Source organism: Coffea eugenioides, chromosome 3 (genome assembly GCF_003713205.1).
Source record: "Coffea eugenioides isolate CCC68of chromosome 3, Ceug_1.0, whole genome shotgun sequence".
Classification (NCBI taxonomy): domain Eukaryota; kingdom Viridiplantae; phylum Streptophyta; class Magnoliopsida; order Gentianales; family Rubiaceae; genus Coffea; species Coffea eugenioides.
Window position 1 is genome coordinate 28310240 of NC_040037.1, and position 17034 is coordinate 28327273.

At 35.3% G+C, this 17034-nt stretch overlaps 2 protein-coding genes and 1 long non-coding RNA gene across 3 annotated transcripts; 2 read left to right on the forward strand and 1 right to left on the reverse strand.

The window, feature by feature from the left end:
• The first annotated feature begins 622 nt into the window (after positions 1 to 622).
• On the forward strand, positions 623 to 1288 carry LOC113766895. Its single transcript, XR_003467814.1, has 2 exons — positions 623 to 753; positions 831 to 1288. It is a non-coding gene; the product is annotated as an uncharacterized LOC113766895 (long non-coding RNA).
• Positions 1289 to 6249: 4961 nt separating this feature from the next.
• Positions 6250 to 9909, reverse strand: LOC113766372 (putative disease resistance protein RGA3). Its single transcript, XM_027310570.1, has one exon. The coding sequence runs from the start codon at positions 9907 to 9909 to the stop codon at positions 6250 to 6252; it is 3660 nt and encodes a 1219-aa protein (XP_027166371.1).
• A 4182-nt stretch (positions 9910 to 14091) lies between these two features.
• Positions 14092 to 16625, forward strand: LOC113766374 (zinc finger MYM-type protein 1-like). Its single transcript, XM_027310571.1, has 2 exons — positions 14092 to 15930; positions 16020 to 16625. The coding sequence occupies exons 1-2, from the start codon at positions 14092 to 14094 to the stop codon at positions 16605 to 16607; spliced, it is 2427 nt and encodes an 808-aa protein (XP_027166372.1). The 3' UTR covers positions 16608 to 16625.
• Positions 16626 to 17034: the final 409 nt, after the last annotated feature.

A 17034-nucleotide genomic window follows, 5' to 3' on the forward strand; every position in this document is an offset into this window, starting at 1 on the left:
GATTTTTGCTTCATGTCATCGTGAACTTTATTTTGCTTTTTGTTGAGGACATTAGAGGGGTTTGCTATCCCCACAGCATTAGGATGCCTTGTAATAGCTAAGGACATCTGTTGTGCTTTCTTTTATTATATGCAACTCGTCGTTTTACCAAAAAAAACACCAACAATGGCACATAAAAAGTAGCCAATATCATACCAACTAAAAAATTTACTAAACCAAAAAGAAAGTTGGAGCTTCAACTATGAGTTACTAATTTTGGCCCTCAAGAAAGCAATAGAATGGTTAATTTTAACTCTTGAACTGAGAAAGAAGTGATAGAATAAACAATGCTTATTTAATAAGCATTGATATATTGATATATTTTAAGATATAAGTATGTAGTATTTAGTGATTATATATTTATTTGGATATTATTATAAATACCGAAATATAAATGTATTATATATATATATAATAATAATAATAAACAGAGGTACAAATTAATGAGCCAGGTCTATATTAAGTTTGAGTTAAACAAGAATCAAAATGGACTCATATTTAATTCAAATCTAATACTAAGTTTAAACTCAGTACAACTCAATGAAATGTTAGGTTCATCGAGCTTTTATGGGGCGAACTGGCCAAGATCAGGTTGGCCGGGGCCCTATGACAGTTCTAGACTTCTAGTTGGCGTCAGTATAATGAACGGATAGATCTTAGGTGATGGAAGAAAGGGGTCTTACACTGCATGCTGCTCTGTCTTCATTTTGACAAGTTTGTGTTCCTTTTCTTTTCAATTGGACATTACAATTTTGTTAAGCTTTTCAGTGACCTAGTTCATCTTCTTTCAGGCATTGGAAAGTCCAAATACGAGCAATCACTTGACTCTATTTGACGGTTTATTGCTATTGCTGAGAGGGAGCTTGAAATATGTTATAGACATGTGGCACTTTATGGCGACCCAAATGCCCAGGATCCGAACTCAAATCCTTGATAAACCAAGACCGATAGAGTCGGCAAGGTTAAGTGAAAAGAGGACGCATCTTTATCCACCGAAGAATGTTCTCAAAATTTGTTTCAAACAGAACTTGATATGATAGATGATGAAATCTCAGAATCTGAAGAAGTCTCTGAATTTGATGGTTAAGTGCTACATAATGATGCATCTGCAAGTGAAATAGATTATGAGGACGATGGAACTCATATTAGGGAATTATGGTCTTGTGATCCTCTTCCACTAGAATACTAGGTTTAGGATCTGTACATCAACATCAATCGAATGCTAATAATTGAGAATTTTCTCTGAGTATGATTTTATCCTGCAATCTTTGTTTTAATTATTTTTGCATCTACACATTGCTCTATTATATCTTTTTCTTTCTTTTAGGACCTTGCATTCTTTGATCTTATATATACTAATTCCTTATTTTTTTTATTGCTGTTTGAAGTGGCAAATACTAATTTTTGGTCTACATGTAGGCAACACATGAAATACTTATTTGTCTTAATCTGTCTTTTTTGGAAAAGAAGATGTGATTCTTAATTAGCCAAATTTTTAGGTGTAATACATAGAAGATAAATGGAATGGTCTTGCATCTTTTACTGCAGTCTGCAGCATCTGGTCCTCACAAAATGAACGGTATTATGGTAAAATCTTGTTCATCTTGCTAGTCTATTTGCAAGAAATGGAAACTAAACCAGAGCTAGGTACTTTTCTACCTCCAAATTACGACATATATAATAGATAAGCCATAGTCAGTAGGACAATAACTTTGTCAGGAACACTAGAAAAATAAGCAGCCTGAATGTCAACAAGCAATAGAACACAAGATTATGGTAGAAACTTCGAAAGCGAAATGAAAGGGTTCTATTGACTATTTGATACCTGTGAAAAATTTAAATAGAACATTAAAGTAGGTGGTTTTCATAAATCGAGTGATCAATGCTCTGTCACTTTTATTGACTGGTAGAAAAGGATATTTTGCTTCTAAGAAAATCTTAATGCATTTCTGAAAAACTTGTAATGATGAGCATATGGTCATTGACTTTTGCAAAATAAAAAAACTACGCTTTTGTTAGAACATAGTATATATGAAAAGCAAATATGGCATTGTTGTAAAAAGTACACTACATTGACTTGACTTGATAATTTGCAAGTTTTGGTGGCACATTCTTTCTGCTGAAGCAAATAGTTCATAGAGCCGTAGTCTAGGTCTATTTAATTCATGGCATAACGACTTCTTGCAGCATACAGTTTGTGCATTAAGCTCAAGGCAATGAAATAGTATATTGTTTTGTAGCTTAGCTGTTATTGATCTTCTTGGCAAAGAAGCTGTATCTACTAGATGCATCCATTTTTTCTTGCGCTAAGGGATGGCTAAGTTTTAGTCTCTATTCAGGGCCTAGACAATAAACTTGACTAATCTGTTGTATGAGCTACTGGAGATCGAGGTGGCAATTCGAGATATAGCTGACTTATCTAAAATGGAGAGGGGACAATAAGCAGGTTGTGGTAACTTGTAAGCTGCTTAGTTTGGGCTGGGAAGGTTTTATGACGTCGAAAACAAAAAGATCGCTATGAAGAATCCCAAGTTCTAAGAGTCTGAAGATGTTATAAGTATTTGCATTTGTAGTCATGATTTTGATTGAGCGGAGTACTTGATTTCAAACTTGTGGGATGAGTTTGATGGTTTCGAAATGCTGATGGGAGGTCGCGGTGTAATACAAGATTTATAGCTGCTTTTATTGTATACTTCTACTGGAAAATTCTTCAGTTTGTCAGACTTCAATTCGCCTATGTGTTAATGTTTTTACTTTTCATTTCATGTTCCTTTTTCCTCAATGACAAACTGTTCGGCAAAACCTTTGTACCATTAGGTACTGATTTCTGTCTAACTTGGGTGGGATATAGTGGTCAACATTAAGGTATATGTTGGAACAAGATCGATGAATTCGTCGCAGGCATTTAGTATCACCATAAATGAATATGGATGGTTATTTAATTGGATGTACAAAGACAGTGGTCTCTATGGGTTCGTTTCTTTCAAGAAGTCCTCTAGGTGTAAAAGCAAGTATCAAGAGCAACTCTTTCAATTTAATTTGAACTAGTGTACCGCTTATTAGTTTTAGTAGTAGTTATTCATTAGCTGGAGAAATTAATTTTTGGTTATTGGTTGATTACTTAAAATTCACAGGATTTCTGGTCCATAGGTCAAGCTATCATTATTCAATTGCAACTGAGATCTGTATGAAGTGCTTTTTATTCTTAGTTATCATGTATTTGTTCAAAAGTTTTGTTCTATAAATTAGTTTTTGAGAAATCTTGAGTTTTATATAGTTGAAGTGGAAGGATCATTTATGAGGGTTAGATTGATAATTGTTGTCGTATTTATGATTGTATTGTTCTTTCCATTTGTGATGGTTATTTATTGTTATCATATCTATATTTCCACGTTCTCTGCCTCCGTTCTAATTTTCTAGGTGTCAGTTTTCTAAATTTGTGATTATACATATTTTAACATTCCAAGCTATTGAATTTTCCTGGCGGATGGAGTTATTTGTTAAGATCAGGAATAACTCTTGCATTGCCTTGATCTTTTATTGCCAAGTATCTTTGGAGTACTTCTTCCTTCTCTTAGGAATTTGTATTGTTCCTTGGTTTACAGACTTAAAATTCAGTCATGATCCTTAAGTCTATACTCCACAGCTTCATCACAGGAAACTCTAGCCAGAACTTTCAAGTATCACATGAATTGACTTATTGCATCGATGTATACCTGGAATAGTTTGAGTGACAATGTTAGGAAAGAGCAGCAAGAATATGCTAAAAATATGCTGTCCACAATGCTAAAGGTAAAGTTGACGTAAATCAAGCTTTTGGCATTCAAGGAAACTGATTTTGCTGTTGTGGTTCAAGCTCTTGTATCCTTTCTTCAAACATTACCTAGTTAAAATTTCCTTGTGAATTTGTGTCCTATATATAATTTCTTATAGAGATTTAAGTGATAAATGCTGTTCATTAATTAGGGACTGTGATTATATTTGGTTAAAGAATATTGTGGATTGTACATCAAAAAATAAATAAATTATTGAAATTTAACAGCCTGACTCAATTCTCCAATGCTCATGCTTCAAAATGTGCTTCATGTGTAAGTCTTATGGTAGGGAAAGATACTTTTGCAATTAGAAAAGTGCTGATAGTTAGGTACTTGGGCTATATGTTAAACATTTGACTTTGATTCACATGTCTAGAGTAAAACTGAACTGGAATGAGTATCCTAAGTGTATGTCATTGAAAGGAGAGAGTAGGAGAGGATCTATATATAGTGTGCTTTTCATCATGTCTATGTCATATGCTTTAGAAGTTTTCCTATTGTTTAAGAAATAATTTTGTTCGATGTTGGAGTTAATAACTGATCTCAAATACCAACAGGCTAATATTGTGAGATGTTTTATGTTAGTTCAGCATTTTTCTGCTGTCTAGCATGGCAAATTCCTAGAGAATAAATTCTTGTCTCCAACTTTGCTTAGGAAGGTCAACATTTTGTGTTTCAATGCCATAGTAAGTTGACCTTTCTGTAACTTTCTGGTGCACATTAGTTGATTTGGACTCTCTGGGTAGTTCACTTCTTGGTGTTCTCACAAATCTATTCTCTGTCTGCTTTCATCTGGTCCAATTGAGTTCATAGTCTGAGGTTTTGTATGGCTGTCAAACTTTTCATTTTCCATTTATTGTTTTCATTTTTGGATAATGTTTGGGAAGATCATACAATCGAGAATATTATCTGTCTCTGTCTTTCTCTCTCTTCTGTCCATTCTGCGACATTCCAAAGATTAACGACAACTCTTAGCTTTGAAATACTAAATTAAAGCAAATTTACATTTTTGTTGGTTCTTTCAAGCTTTATCTCTTTTGTATTGTAATCAAGCTTCTAAAATTGGAAGGTGACATGAAACACATTTCAGGCTGATAATTTTACAAGATGCTGGCTAGTCCTAGGCAGATGCTTTTCTGTATGGGTATGATTGGATTATCTCATGCTGACTAAATTTTGTTTATGAAAAAATCTATGATGTGGTGTGGTGTTTACTGATACACATACTATCTATGTTGCAGTTAAGGACTGGTTAAAGCGATTTCAATCATTATGACTGTCTTACTACAAATAGTTGGCAAAGGTTTCTCCTCATCGGTACAGAATGTGAGCTGTTTTTTCCCCACTTGAATTTTGTGCAGATCCCTGAAACTGATTTGCCTTTTCAAATTTGCATCTATAGCTGATCCGGAACTTGATTACTGCTGAGAAGATAGTAGGTAGTTTCGGGTGAGAAGTCATGATGGGAGTCGGTCACCTCTGTCAAGACATTCAGTTGAGTTCCAATGGAAGGCATGGCAGCAAAAGCGACAAGAGCTGAGTCACGAATGATAGAGTTTGATGAAGAAGACATATAATGTGATCATACCTCACCTTAATAGTGCTGGTCATAGCATTGATATATAGTATTGATGTCAAACCAAGGCCAACATCAGAGAAGAAACATTAAAAAAACCTTGGAAAACGAAAGACTCCTCTGTTTTTGACCACTGAGCAATTTGATACCAAAAGTCACAGCTATTACAAGCAAAGGAACCACAAGAATATGCAACATATGAGGTAAAATGATCTTTTGGTTACTTTGGTTTCTGACACATTGTTCCTGCATAATCTTGTGTTCGTTCTTTACCCATTGCATGCTCTGATATGCAGTTCATTCGTGACATTCAATTGCTGATAACTAAGAAACTGGTTATTCCTGATATATAGTAGCACAAGAATCTAGTATGATATTTAGCCAAAATTGAAGGTTAGCATTCTCATAGTATTGAGTAAAAATTGATTATAGGTAGATATTTCAGCAAGTTCATGTATTAGCGTGGGATAGAAATGGAGTTGACTATCATTTACAAAATCAAGGTTAACGTTCTTATAATATTGGGTAAATTAACTGGTTATGAATTCAACTAAGATACAGGTATTTTGTTAATCGCATATGCAGCTATATCGTTACCGAAGGTTGAAGTAATTGAAATCAATGTTAAGAAGTAACTTTTAATGATCATGATGAAGCAACTTTTATTTCAATTCTCTTGAAACCCGTTTACACACACCAAAAAAAAAAAAAAAAAACTTGGTGCTTAATAATAACAGTCTCCAATGTAAATGAAACTTGAAAGAGTTGCATAGAAGGCTAGGAAAAAGCAACTGGAAATTGGATCTTACATTACAAACTTCAAGAATATTTGCCATCAGTTTGGAATCCTGGAATCAATATTCCTGAAATGTGAGAAATCTTGCACCACTCTGGGTTGGAGTCACTCCGTGGATAGCATCTCTGCGTTAACAAGGGGCAGTCTATAATATACAATTCGCTTAGTTTGGTGAGTCTTCTCATCTCTATCTGAGGAGGAAAATGCTGTAGGATTGAGCATGCACGCAGATGTAGTTTTTCAAGAGACAAGAGCTTCCCAAACCAATCAGGCAAAAATTTTACTCCAAAATCATACAACTTGAGTTCTTCTAGTGCAGAGAGGTGCTGAAGTTGGTCAGGCAGAGATTCCCAGTGAGGCTGCCCATACAAATGTAATCTAAGAAGGGAAGAGGATAGATGTTTGAAACCACTGAAGGCGTCTCTGAATGAACTAAACTCCATGGTATCCGAGAAAGCACCTATTGTCAAATGCCTCAAGCTTGTAAGACAGCAAATCCCGTTTGGCATATTGGTGAGTTGCACACAGTGGGACAGCCACAAATACGAGAGAGAAGGTGTTAGCTCTAAATCTTCTAGAAATGAGTTGAGATTGGAGCAGTTGGACACCTCAAAGTGATCAAGAGAAGCGGAGGACTTCATTATCTCACTTGACAAATTGATCAAGCCATGACATTCCGAAATAACAATCTTTTGTAGGGAGCCGAGTAATCTGCTAGGAATTTGAACTGACTTCAGCTGACTACATCTAAGTATATACAGTGTCTCAAGTGACCCAATGCCGTTGAGATTATGTGTTTGATGATCAATGCTGCAATCTTGGCTGTCAGAAACAAGGTGTTTTAAATCAAGACAATCAAATAATGATAGCTTTGTAAGATTGGCGTTGTTGAGTAACAACCAATCAGGAAGACAAGTAAGCCCTTGCACTCCATGAAGCAGGAGATGTGTCAGAGTGATCACTTTGCTGCAAATCTTTGTTACTACTGGCAAACCGTGGTTGATGTAACTGATGGCCAAGTCCTTAAGACTTGGGAATTGAGTTGGAACAGTGGTTAATTGGGGACACCGATGAATATTTAACACCTCAAGGATAGGAAACACTACCACACGATCTGTTGGAATTATCTCCACTGACAATTCCATCCAGTGTTTAAGATTTTCAATGTCATTGAGGATAAGATATTTAAGTGCCGGAAACAACCTTGTTACTGCTTGACCACTGCTATGGTTGCTGCTGGATGCATCAGAATTATCAAAACCATAAAAGGAAGGCCCTATGCATGTTATGTTGTCCAGTCCTACCAACTCAAGATATTGCAGAAAGGGCAAATGTCCAAGAGCAGGTATCTCTTTGCATCTTCGGCAATTTCTTACTTCCAATTTCACTAAGTTACGAAGATCTGAAATCCAAGATGCTAGTTGGTTTCCCATGAAATTTTTCAGAATCAAGCCTTTCAGATTTGGGTGAGGTTTTAGGCCTTCCAATACACCAATCGCTCGGTTTGTATCTATTTGGTCCTCGCACCATGCAAATGTCAACTCATGGATGTTTGACTTCTCCAATAAATTTGCACACTCGGCTTCTTTTTTGCAATTGACCAGCTCAAGATTCCGTATCTCTAGTCTGCCAGTTAGGTTCTTTAAGTTTCTCAACTCTTCAATTTTCCAACCCTTTATTTCACCTACATTGAAGAAGGGTAGTTTTCGAAGACAAGCCAACTTCCCCAACTCAAACGGCATCCGACTACTGCAACTGTCATCGGTAAAATAATCAAAATGCCTTAAGCTTATCAAATTCTTGAACTTCATAGGAAACTCTCTCAGGCCATAGCAATCTCTGGCTCTCAATGTCTGCAAGTTGTAAAGCTTGCAAATAGAGTTTGGCAAGCCTTCAATTGGTGTATCAGACAGATCAAGGTATCTTAAACGAAATAACTTGCTAATGGACTTAGGAAGCAAAGTCAGATCTGTTGAAGATAAGTTAAGAACTCGCAAAGAGATAAAATATGACACATCTTCAGAAATATCGTATACTGAAAATAACGATCTTATGTATCTGAACCTCTTGTTTAGGATGGATGGTGTTTCTTCTCCACAGTTCTCCAATGCAAGATGCCGAATAGGATGAATGTCATCTTCATCGCGTTGAGAGTTTTGCATGGATTGCGCTAGATCATGCACAAGATCATGCATTTTACAAGAGAGAATGCGATCATACTCATCCCATTCTACATCTTGGAACAAGCTATTCTGCAGTAAAATGGTGAAAAACATGTTGCCAATTTCCTCCATATCCATGCTTCTCGACTGTGTTTGTAGAAATCCTTCGGCCATCCAAAGTTGGATTAGTTGGTCCCTTTCCATAACAGAATCCTTAGAGAAAATTGAACCATATGCAAAACATCTTTTAAGATCTGGGCATGGAAGATTATCAAAGCTTAACTTCAATATGTGCATCACGTTGTTTTCATTTTCAGTTAAACCTTGGAGCCCCCTCTTTAAAGCTGAAATCCATTCTTCTCTTCTCTTGTTACGCAACATGCCACCTACTGTACATGCAACTAATGGTAAACCTTGACATATTTGTGCAATCTCCAATCCTATGGCTCGGGACTCTTCCAACACTTCGTGTCGGCCAATTGCTTTCTCTTTGAATATGAGCCAACATTCATCATCTGATAGTTCTCCTAAAGAACAATGAGAAGATGATGTCGCCATAATGGAGGCCACCTGGTGCTTGCGGGTGGTCACAAGTATGAAATTTCCCTTGGTTGTGTTGATACCTTTTAGTGATCCCATAAAATCATCCCACATACCAAAGTTTTCATTCCAAACATCATCCAAGACCATGAGGTATGTCTTGCCTTCCAATTTCTCTTGAAGTTTTCTAGTTCTTGCTTCTCGACTCTCTTTTTCAGTCTTCTGCCCCAATGATTCTAGAACCAATCCGAAAAGCCTATTCACATTAAAATTTTCAGACACGCATACCCAGATCTTTTCATCAAACTGATTTTGAGTTTTATGATGATTGAAAATTCTTTTAGCCAACGCTGTCTTCCCAATCCCACCCATTCCAACTATGGGAATAACTGAGACAATTTCATCACTCTTTGCAGTCAACTTTTCTAGTATGTTTGCTATATCATTATCTCTTCCAATAAAAGTAGAACAACCATTAGTAGAGTCAGTCTCTCGATTTAACATGATGAATCTACTAGGAAAAGGAAGTGATGCACTTGCATTTGCACCTATTTGTGAAAGAAAGCCAAAGTTCTTTGCATCTTCATTTATGCTTTTCAACTTCACATTCATTTCATGAATTTTCTTTGCCAGTTTGACATGTTTGCATGGAACTGGGCTTAAAATTGAGAAGAAGCATACCTTGTGCTTCATTTGGTTTTGAATCTGAACCTTTTGTCGAAGAACATCATAATTGAACTCATCCAACACATCATCAGCATCAAAAGCCACATTTTCAAGCTTCTCTAACCAAAGCTTCACAGCTTCTTCTCCAACTTGTCGCCTCTCTGCATCATGAAGGACAGCCTGGATCATGGACAATGATTCCTTCAACAGCTGCATCCCCTTTTTCAAACCGACCAAATGACAGAACTCTTCACTGGCTATTGAAATAGCCTTCTCTCCTAGAACTTTAATAAAGGAAACAAGCGTTGCCTCCATATCTAACCAGTAGGAGTATCCTGTAACACTAAAGCTCAAGAAATTGCTAGTAGCTCTAACCTGAGGAGGTTGATGGAATGAATACAAGGGAAAGTGAGAGCAATGAAGTTTAACAAGACGAACACATCTTTGAAAGAGAGAATGGGGAATGCCTCAACGGTTTTGACATAAAATCCATATAAAATACTAGGTAGTGTTTTACTGTTTGTTTGCGTGTGAATTTCCACTATTGGATGCACAAATCATAGCACAAATTATCCTTTTAAAGTCATTAGAACAGTCGATAAATCTGTGCTCTAAACAATATTAACCTTGTTATTTCAAAGCTGGCCAATCAACGGATTTCTTGTGACGCGTTTAATAACAGTTAGGGCTATCGATGGCATGGCAGATGAAATGTGAATGGTATCAATTAGTGGTGGACTCAAAAGTCTTCTTTATGATAAATTCCTAATATGACATAAGCTTACCAAAGACTTCTTTACGAAGGGAAACTTACCAAAGAATTGACTTCATGTGCTGAGTTTTGTGGCAAGATTTTCCTGGAAATGTGCAAGATGTTTTTAGCATGACTTTTTGACATAAAGTTCAAATGGTTTTATGTTTTGAGATTGCAATAATTATTAATGAAGATAATTACCGACACAAAGCTCTTTTAAGGACTTAAATTCTTTTTTTTTTCCTCTCCTCTTATAAAAGTTTTAATATTCCAATAATAGAGCTTTAAAGCAGTTTTTAGATGTCCATGTACATTGATAATTTTATTGAATAACATAAATTCCATGAAAAAGACTAATTCATTCTAAAGTTAATTGATAAATTATAGAAATTTGTTTTATATAAATATTGGAGGCCAAAACTATATTTCTCTCTTTATTTTTTTTTTTAAGAGGACCTTAATGGTTTTTCGTTATTAATGCCATTGATGGCATGCAGATGTAATGTGAACGTTGTGATCAATTAATGGTGGACTCAAATGTCTAGTCAACAGCTAGAATCACATAGACATGCCAAAGACTTGACTTCATTACTAGAGAATATATATATATATATATATATATATAGGCATTTTTCTGGAGAGACTTACCAAGACTTGACTTCATGTACTATGTTATGTAGAAAAGATTTTTTCCGGAAAATATGTAAGGCAAAATGGAAAATGCCTCTTAACTTGCAGTTAGACTAGAGTTGCAAACGAATCGAGCCTCTCGAGTTAAGCTCGACTCAAGCTCGATCAATATCGAACTCGAGTCGAATTCGAACTGGCTCGAGTCGAACTCAAACTCAAAATATTAAACTCGTTAGGCTCACGAGATCAAGTATATAACAAATCCATTTTCTGCATAGCAGTCTTGAATTATTGAATTTCCCAATCACTTAAAAATCTCAATGTAACTCCATCTGGATCGATGCAGTTTATTTACAAAAGTTGATTGAAATTGGTTCTGACGGTTCAGCTTTGTCATAAATGTGTTTTCTTAAAAATTTGTCGCAAAACTTAATTAAAAGTGAATCTCAATCTTCTGGCAGTGAATTGAGGACAGTTTGAGCGTCATATCATAATTAGCTAAGGTTAATATACTGTTTTCGATCGCTCAAGAAATTGAGGGGGAAAAAAGGGTAAAGTGGCTTTAAACGAAAGAAAGAGAAAAAAGTACTTCCGAAACTCACGTGATCCATGTAGAGCTGTAAACGAACCGAAACAAACCGAGTATCTCATGTTTGAGCTCTGTTCGTTAAGCGATTCGAACTCCGTTCGTGTTCGTTCGTTAACTTTCGAACTCTAAATCTGTGTTCGTGTTCGGCTCGTTAAGTAAAGTTCGTGTTCGTGTTCGGCTCGTTTAACATAAACGAGCCGTTCACGAACACGCTCGAAAAGTTCGAATCCAGATTATTCTAGGCCTTAAATATGCCACACAAATCATTAATCATCCTAAAAAATAATTAAAATACTAAATGACTAAATTCCATTATTCAATAACTGCATAACCAACATTAACATAAAAACAACAAATAAAACAAAATAATTTGTCCTTCAAATATAAAAATTCAGCCATAAGACAAGTACAAATTTTCGGCAGCAGCCAATGGGGAAGGAAAACAAAAGTAAGGTTGGAAAGGGAAGGGGAAAGTTTTAGAATTTCTTATGAGTAACCCTAAAATTTGTCAAATAACAATTATGTCCTTGTTCGCGAACGCTCGTTAAAATTCGCGAACATGTTCGTGTTCGCTCGATTATTAAACGAACACAAAAATTCGTTCGTGTTCGTTCGTTTAAGACTTTCGAACGAGCCTTTAACGAACACGAACGAGCCGAAACGAACCGAGCTAACGAACAGCTCGGTTCGTTTAACAGCTCTAGATCCATGCTCTACCTTTAATGCATAGGATAAGAAATGTGCTGTGTTTGGGCACCTTTTAAATTGTGAGTTTTAGAGAAAAAATTTTGAAATATTTCCATGACACATTTCTCTATTCATTTTGGTACAGTATATTTTCCAACGAAGAAACCTTAAAATTTGCAATTCAAACATGCATGCAAACGTTTAAATTTACTGCAAGAGTTGTCTGCAAAGTTTAATGTTTTATAGAAAAAAACCTTTCAAATTAAACAATCTTACTCGCAAAGTGAATTCCCTCATTATTTCCATTATCCAACAACTCTAAGCTCAGGCAGAATTTACATAAACAATTCAGTTCAATTCAATGCATTATTACCCAGAATGCTTAAGTATATGAATCACATTTATGGACGAGTGAGCCCAAGATTTACTGACAGGCTTTGGCTTTTGCACAGGTGATTGTTGATTCCTGAAATCTTCCCGATGAGAAAATTTTCAAGTTTGAGACTAACCACAATAAGGCCCATCAAGTTATGTAACCTGGGACACCGAGATAGCAAGTGTATTTGGACAATAGATTATTTGAAATAATTTCTTTTGAAAAAACATTGTAGCAATTTTTATGATGTAATATAATTGACATAAAAAAAATAGTAGTTTGAAAATTTTTTAAAATTTATTGAAAAACATGATTATAGTGGAATCAAATAATTTTTTGCAAATAAGAAGCTATTAGCTTCATACAAAATCCTCGCCAACTTTGGTGACACATCACACCAGCCACGGATTTAAGGGGGGGCTGGTGGAGGCTTAAGCCCCCCCCAAGCCGCCGGAAAACCCCCTATATATAGGGGATTCCGGCGGCCAGCCCAGCCCAGCCCAGCCCCCCCACGGTGATCTAGATCTACCATCCTCCATGGCTCCATGAATGCTGCAGAGGAAGTGAAGAAGAGCTGGAAAGCCGCTGCCGTGCTGACTGCTGAGGAAGAAGATGACCCATTTCATTTTGAATTTTTTTTTTGCCCTCTAAATACAAAATGACGTCGTTTCACTTTTAGTGGAACGACGTCGTTTTGTATAATGAGGGGAAAAAAAAATACATCAGATGAAGCCCTAAGGCTTCATCTGATGCAAAAGCACGCCGCCAGTGCCAAAGGGCAAACAAGACTCCAACTCCAAGAAGAAGACGCCAGGCTCCAAGAACTCCAAGAAGCTTCAGTTGAGATTCTACCATCCTGCTTCAAGCCTTCAATTCAAGGCTCCAAGACTCCAACTCTCCACCATTCCATTCACATAAATCTTTTAGGTTAGTTTTTTGGTTTAAATTACAATATTCATCTTTATATTTTTGTTAATTATATGTTTAAATTATTTTTGAATTTTGAGTATCTTGATATTAATTTGATTAAGATTAATTTTTATTTAGTTTATGTTAATGTAATTTAAGAATTTGAAAGATTACATTAAAAAATTTAATGATATTAAATTTAAATTAGAAATTAGTTTAGAAATTGTATAGATTTTAGGTTGTATTTAGTTTTTAAAATTTTGTTAGTTTTATATTTGAAATTTTAAGAATTAATTATGTGAATTAGAAATTTTGAATGTAAATATAAATTCAAAATTTTATGATATTGAATTAGAGATTATATGGGTATTTAGTTGTACCTTATTTTAACTTTTTGATAATTTTATATAATGAATTTTATAAATTGAGAAATATAAGTAATATGAATTTATTATTAAATTAAAGAATTATTTATATGAATTTTAAATTAATTGATTATTGAATTGCATAATTTTATTGAATTTAACCACAATTATTTAATTGTGACAGAAAATGGAGAGATTCTTTAAACCTAAACGAGTCCGTAGTGGTGAATCTTCAAATGAGCCTAATATTAGTGAACCAGTTCAAAATCAATCTTGTGTGGAATTGAATTTAAATGATATTGTTAGTGATCCGGGATTACGAAAATCAGTTGAGAAATTTGATATTTCTCTTCGAGACCATGTCCGAAGAGAGTATTTGACTAGGGGACCTTGCCAACCGATTGGCCATATGTATCCAAAAACATCATTTGGTAAACAACATAGAAGTTTCCAAGATAGTTGGTATCAAAAGTTTGTATGGTTAGAGTATAGCATATCGAAAGATGCGGCGTTTTGCTTTTGGTGCTTTCTTTTCAAAACACAAAATAAGGGAGGTCGATATGCAGAGGATGCCTTTACAAAAACGGGATTCAATAATTGGAAAAAGGCAATGGAAAGATTTAATGAACATATTGGAGCTGTGAATAGTTGCCATAATGATGCTAGAATACAGTTTGAAAGTTTTCAAGATCAAAGGCATAGTGTGTCAAATGTGCTACGATCTTGTGGGCGCGAAATAGATATTGCATATCGCACCCGTTTAACTGCTGCTCTGGATGTGACCCGCTTTCTTTTGAAGCAAGGATTGGCTTTTCGTGGAAATGATGAGTCAACTAGTTCTTCAAATAGAGGCAATTTTCTTGAATTGTTTGAGTGGTATAGCCAACGAAATACTGAGATTTTTGAGGTTGTAAATCAAAATGCTCCTGCAAATAATCAACTAACTTCTCCAATGATTCAAAAAGATCTGGCACATGCTTGTGCCTCAGAGATCACAAGTGTTATAATCAATGATATTGGAGACAATTATTTTTCCCTAATAGTTGATGAGTCTCGAGACAGTTCAGTGAAAGAACAAATGGGAGTTGTTTTGAGATATGTGAACAAAGAAGGGCGTGTGATTGAACGTTTCCTTGCAATTGTACATGTGTCTGACACCACATCTCTTTGTTTGAAAGATGCAATTGATTCTTTATTCGCGCAACACGGATTATCATTATCCAAATTGAGAGGTCAAGGATATGATGGAGCTTCAAATATGCGAGGTGAGTTCAATGGTTTGAAGGCCCTTATATTACAAGAAAATCCCTATGCGATGTATATTCACTGTTTTGCTCACCAACTCCAGTTAGTTATTGTTGCTGTTGCTAAGGGAAATATCATTGTCAGTGAATTCTTTGTCTATGTCTCTATGATTGTCAATTTAACTGGAGCATCATGTAAAAGGAGAGATCAATTAAGACAAATAGAACATGATAAGATTGTTACACTTTTAGACAGTGGAGATATTATTAGTGGAAAAGGCAAAAATCAAGAAACTAGTTTAGCAAGACCAGGGGATACTCGTTGGGGATCACACTATCTAACATTACTTCGTCTATCCTCTATGTGGGCTTCGGTGATTGGAATATTGGGAAATATACAAGATGATGCCACCACTTCTGACAATAGAGGTATGGCCAGGGGTTTGATTGATAGAATGAATGATTATGAGTTTGTTTTTGCATTGCACCTGATGAAGTATTTATTGGGAATCACAAATGACTTGTCACTTGTTTTGCAACAAAGGGATCAAAATATTGTCCAAGCCATGAGTTTGATTGATACTATGAAATCTCAATTGCAAGACTTTAGGGAAGAGGGATGGCAAATAATTTTAGATGAAGTCAACAATTTTTGTGAGTTGAATATGATTCCCGTGATTGATATGGAAGACAGTATAGCAATCCGTGGCAATGCCAGGCGCAGTCGCAGAGGTCAAACCATCACTAATTTTCATCATTATCGCGTGGAAATTTTTTGTGAGGTATTATTTTTGAAATTATTATTTCATTACATTTGTTACTTGTTAGCAGATTTTCTTAGTTATTAATTTTATTATTGTTGTGATGTCAGGTTGTTGATTTAATTATACAAGAGATGAATAATCGTTTCTCGGAAGTTAGCACGGAATTGCTTAGTTGCATAGCATGTCTTGATCCAAAAAGTTCTTTCTCTCAATTCAATGTGCAGAAACTACTCCGTCTTGCTGATTTATATCCTGAAGACTTCTCAAGTAACGATTATTTATATCTTGAGTCTCAACTTCGAAATTATATTTATAATGTGCAACGCGATCCTCAATTTTCAGAAGTTGGAGATTTGGGAAGTCTTGCTCAACAAATGGTTAAAACTGGTAAAAATACAGTTTTTCCATTGGTTTATCGTCTGATCCAGTTGGCATTAGTTCTACCAGTTGCGACTGCTTCTGTTGAAAGAGTATTTTCTGCAATGAATATTGTCAAGACTGATTTGCGCAACAAAATGGGAGACGAGTGGATGAATGACTGTCTGGTTGTATACATCGAGAAGGATATTTTTGCAACAATTGAAAATGAGCAAATATTGCAGCGTTTTCAACGGATGAAGACTCGCAGAATGCAATTGCCTCCTCTTCGTTATTCGAGTGCAACAACTACCAATACTTCAAGTGTTAATCAATAACAAATTTTTGGGTATGTATAATTATATGTTTTTATTATTTTTATAATTATTGATTCTAAATTTTACTTATTAAATATATTTATTTCGTCACAAAAAAAAATTTTTAATACACTTCAGCCCCCCCAAAAATAAATTTCTGGCTCCGTCCCTGCATCACACGTAAGCGAAAGAACTATGACATAACATTTTTTATTTTTAGATGATGATGATTTGCAACTATATTTGAGAATTAAGTCTACATTTCAGACCACTTACAAGCTGAATAACAGTAACCAAAGAACCAAACTAGTCCTAATCGCGTCTATACCTGTGTAAGGAATGAAAACCAAAAGGCTAAAGTAAACTGAGAATCCTCCGACTGAGCAATATAAGAAAGTACAACCAGCAAAAATTGAAAGAATGGATTAAACGCCACAATTAATTACAG

What these genes read in the sequence shown, in the direction of transcription:
- LOC113766372 (XM_027310570.1), bottom strand. Translation starts at nt 9,909, where the DNA reads ATGGAGGCAACGCTTGTTTCCTTTATTAAAGTTCTAGGAGAGAAGGCT.
- LOC113766374 (XM_027310571.1), top strand. Translation starts at nt 14,092, where the DNA reads ATGGAGAGATTCTTTAAACCTAAACGAGTCCGTAGTGGTGAATCTTCA. An exon ending in GCGTGGAAATTTTTTGTGAG is followed by an intron (nt 15,931 to 16,019) that starts GTATTATTTTTG and finishes TTGTGATGTCAG; the next exon opens with GTTGTTGATTTAATTATACA.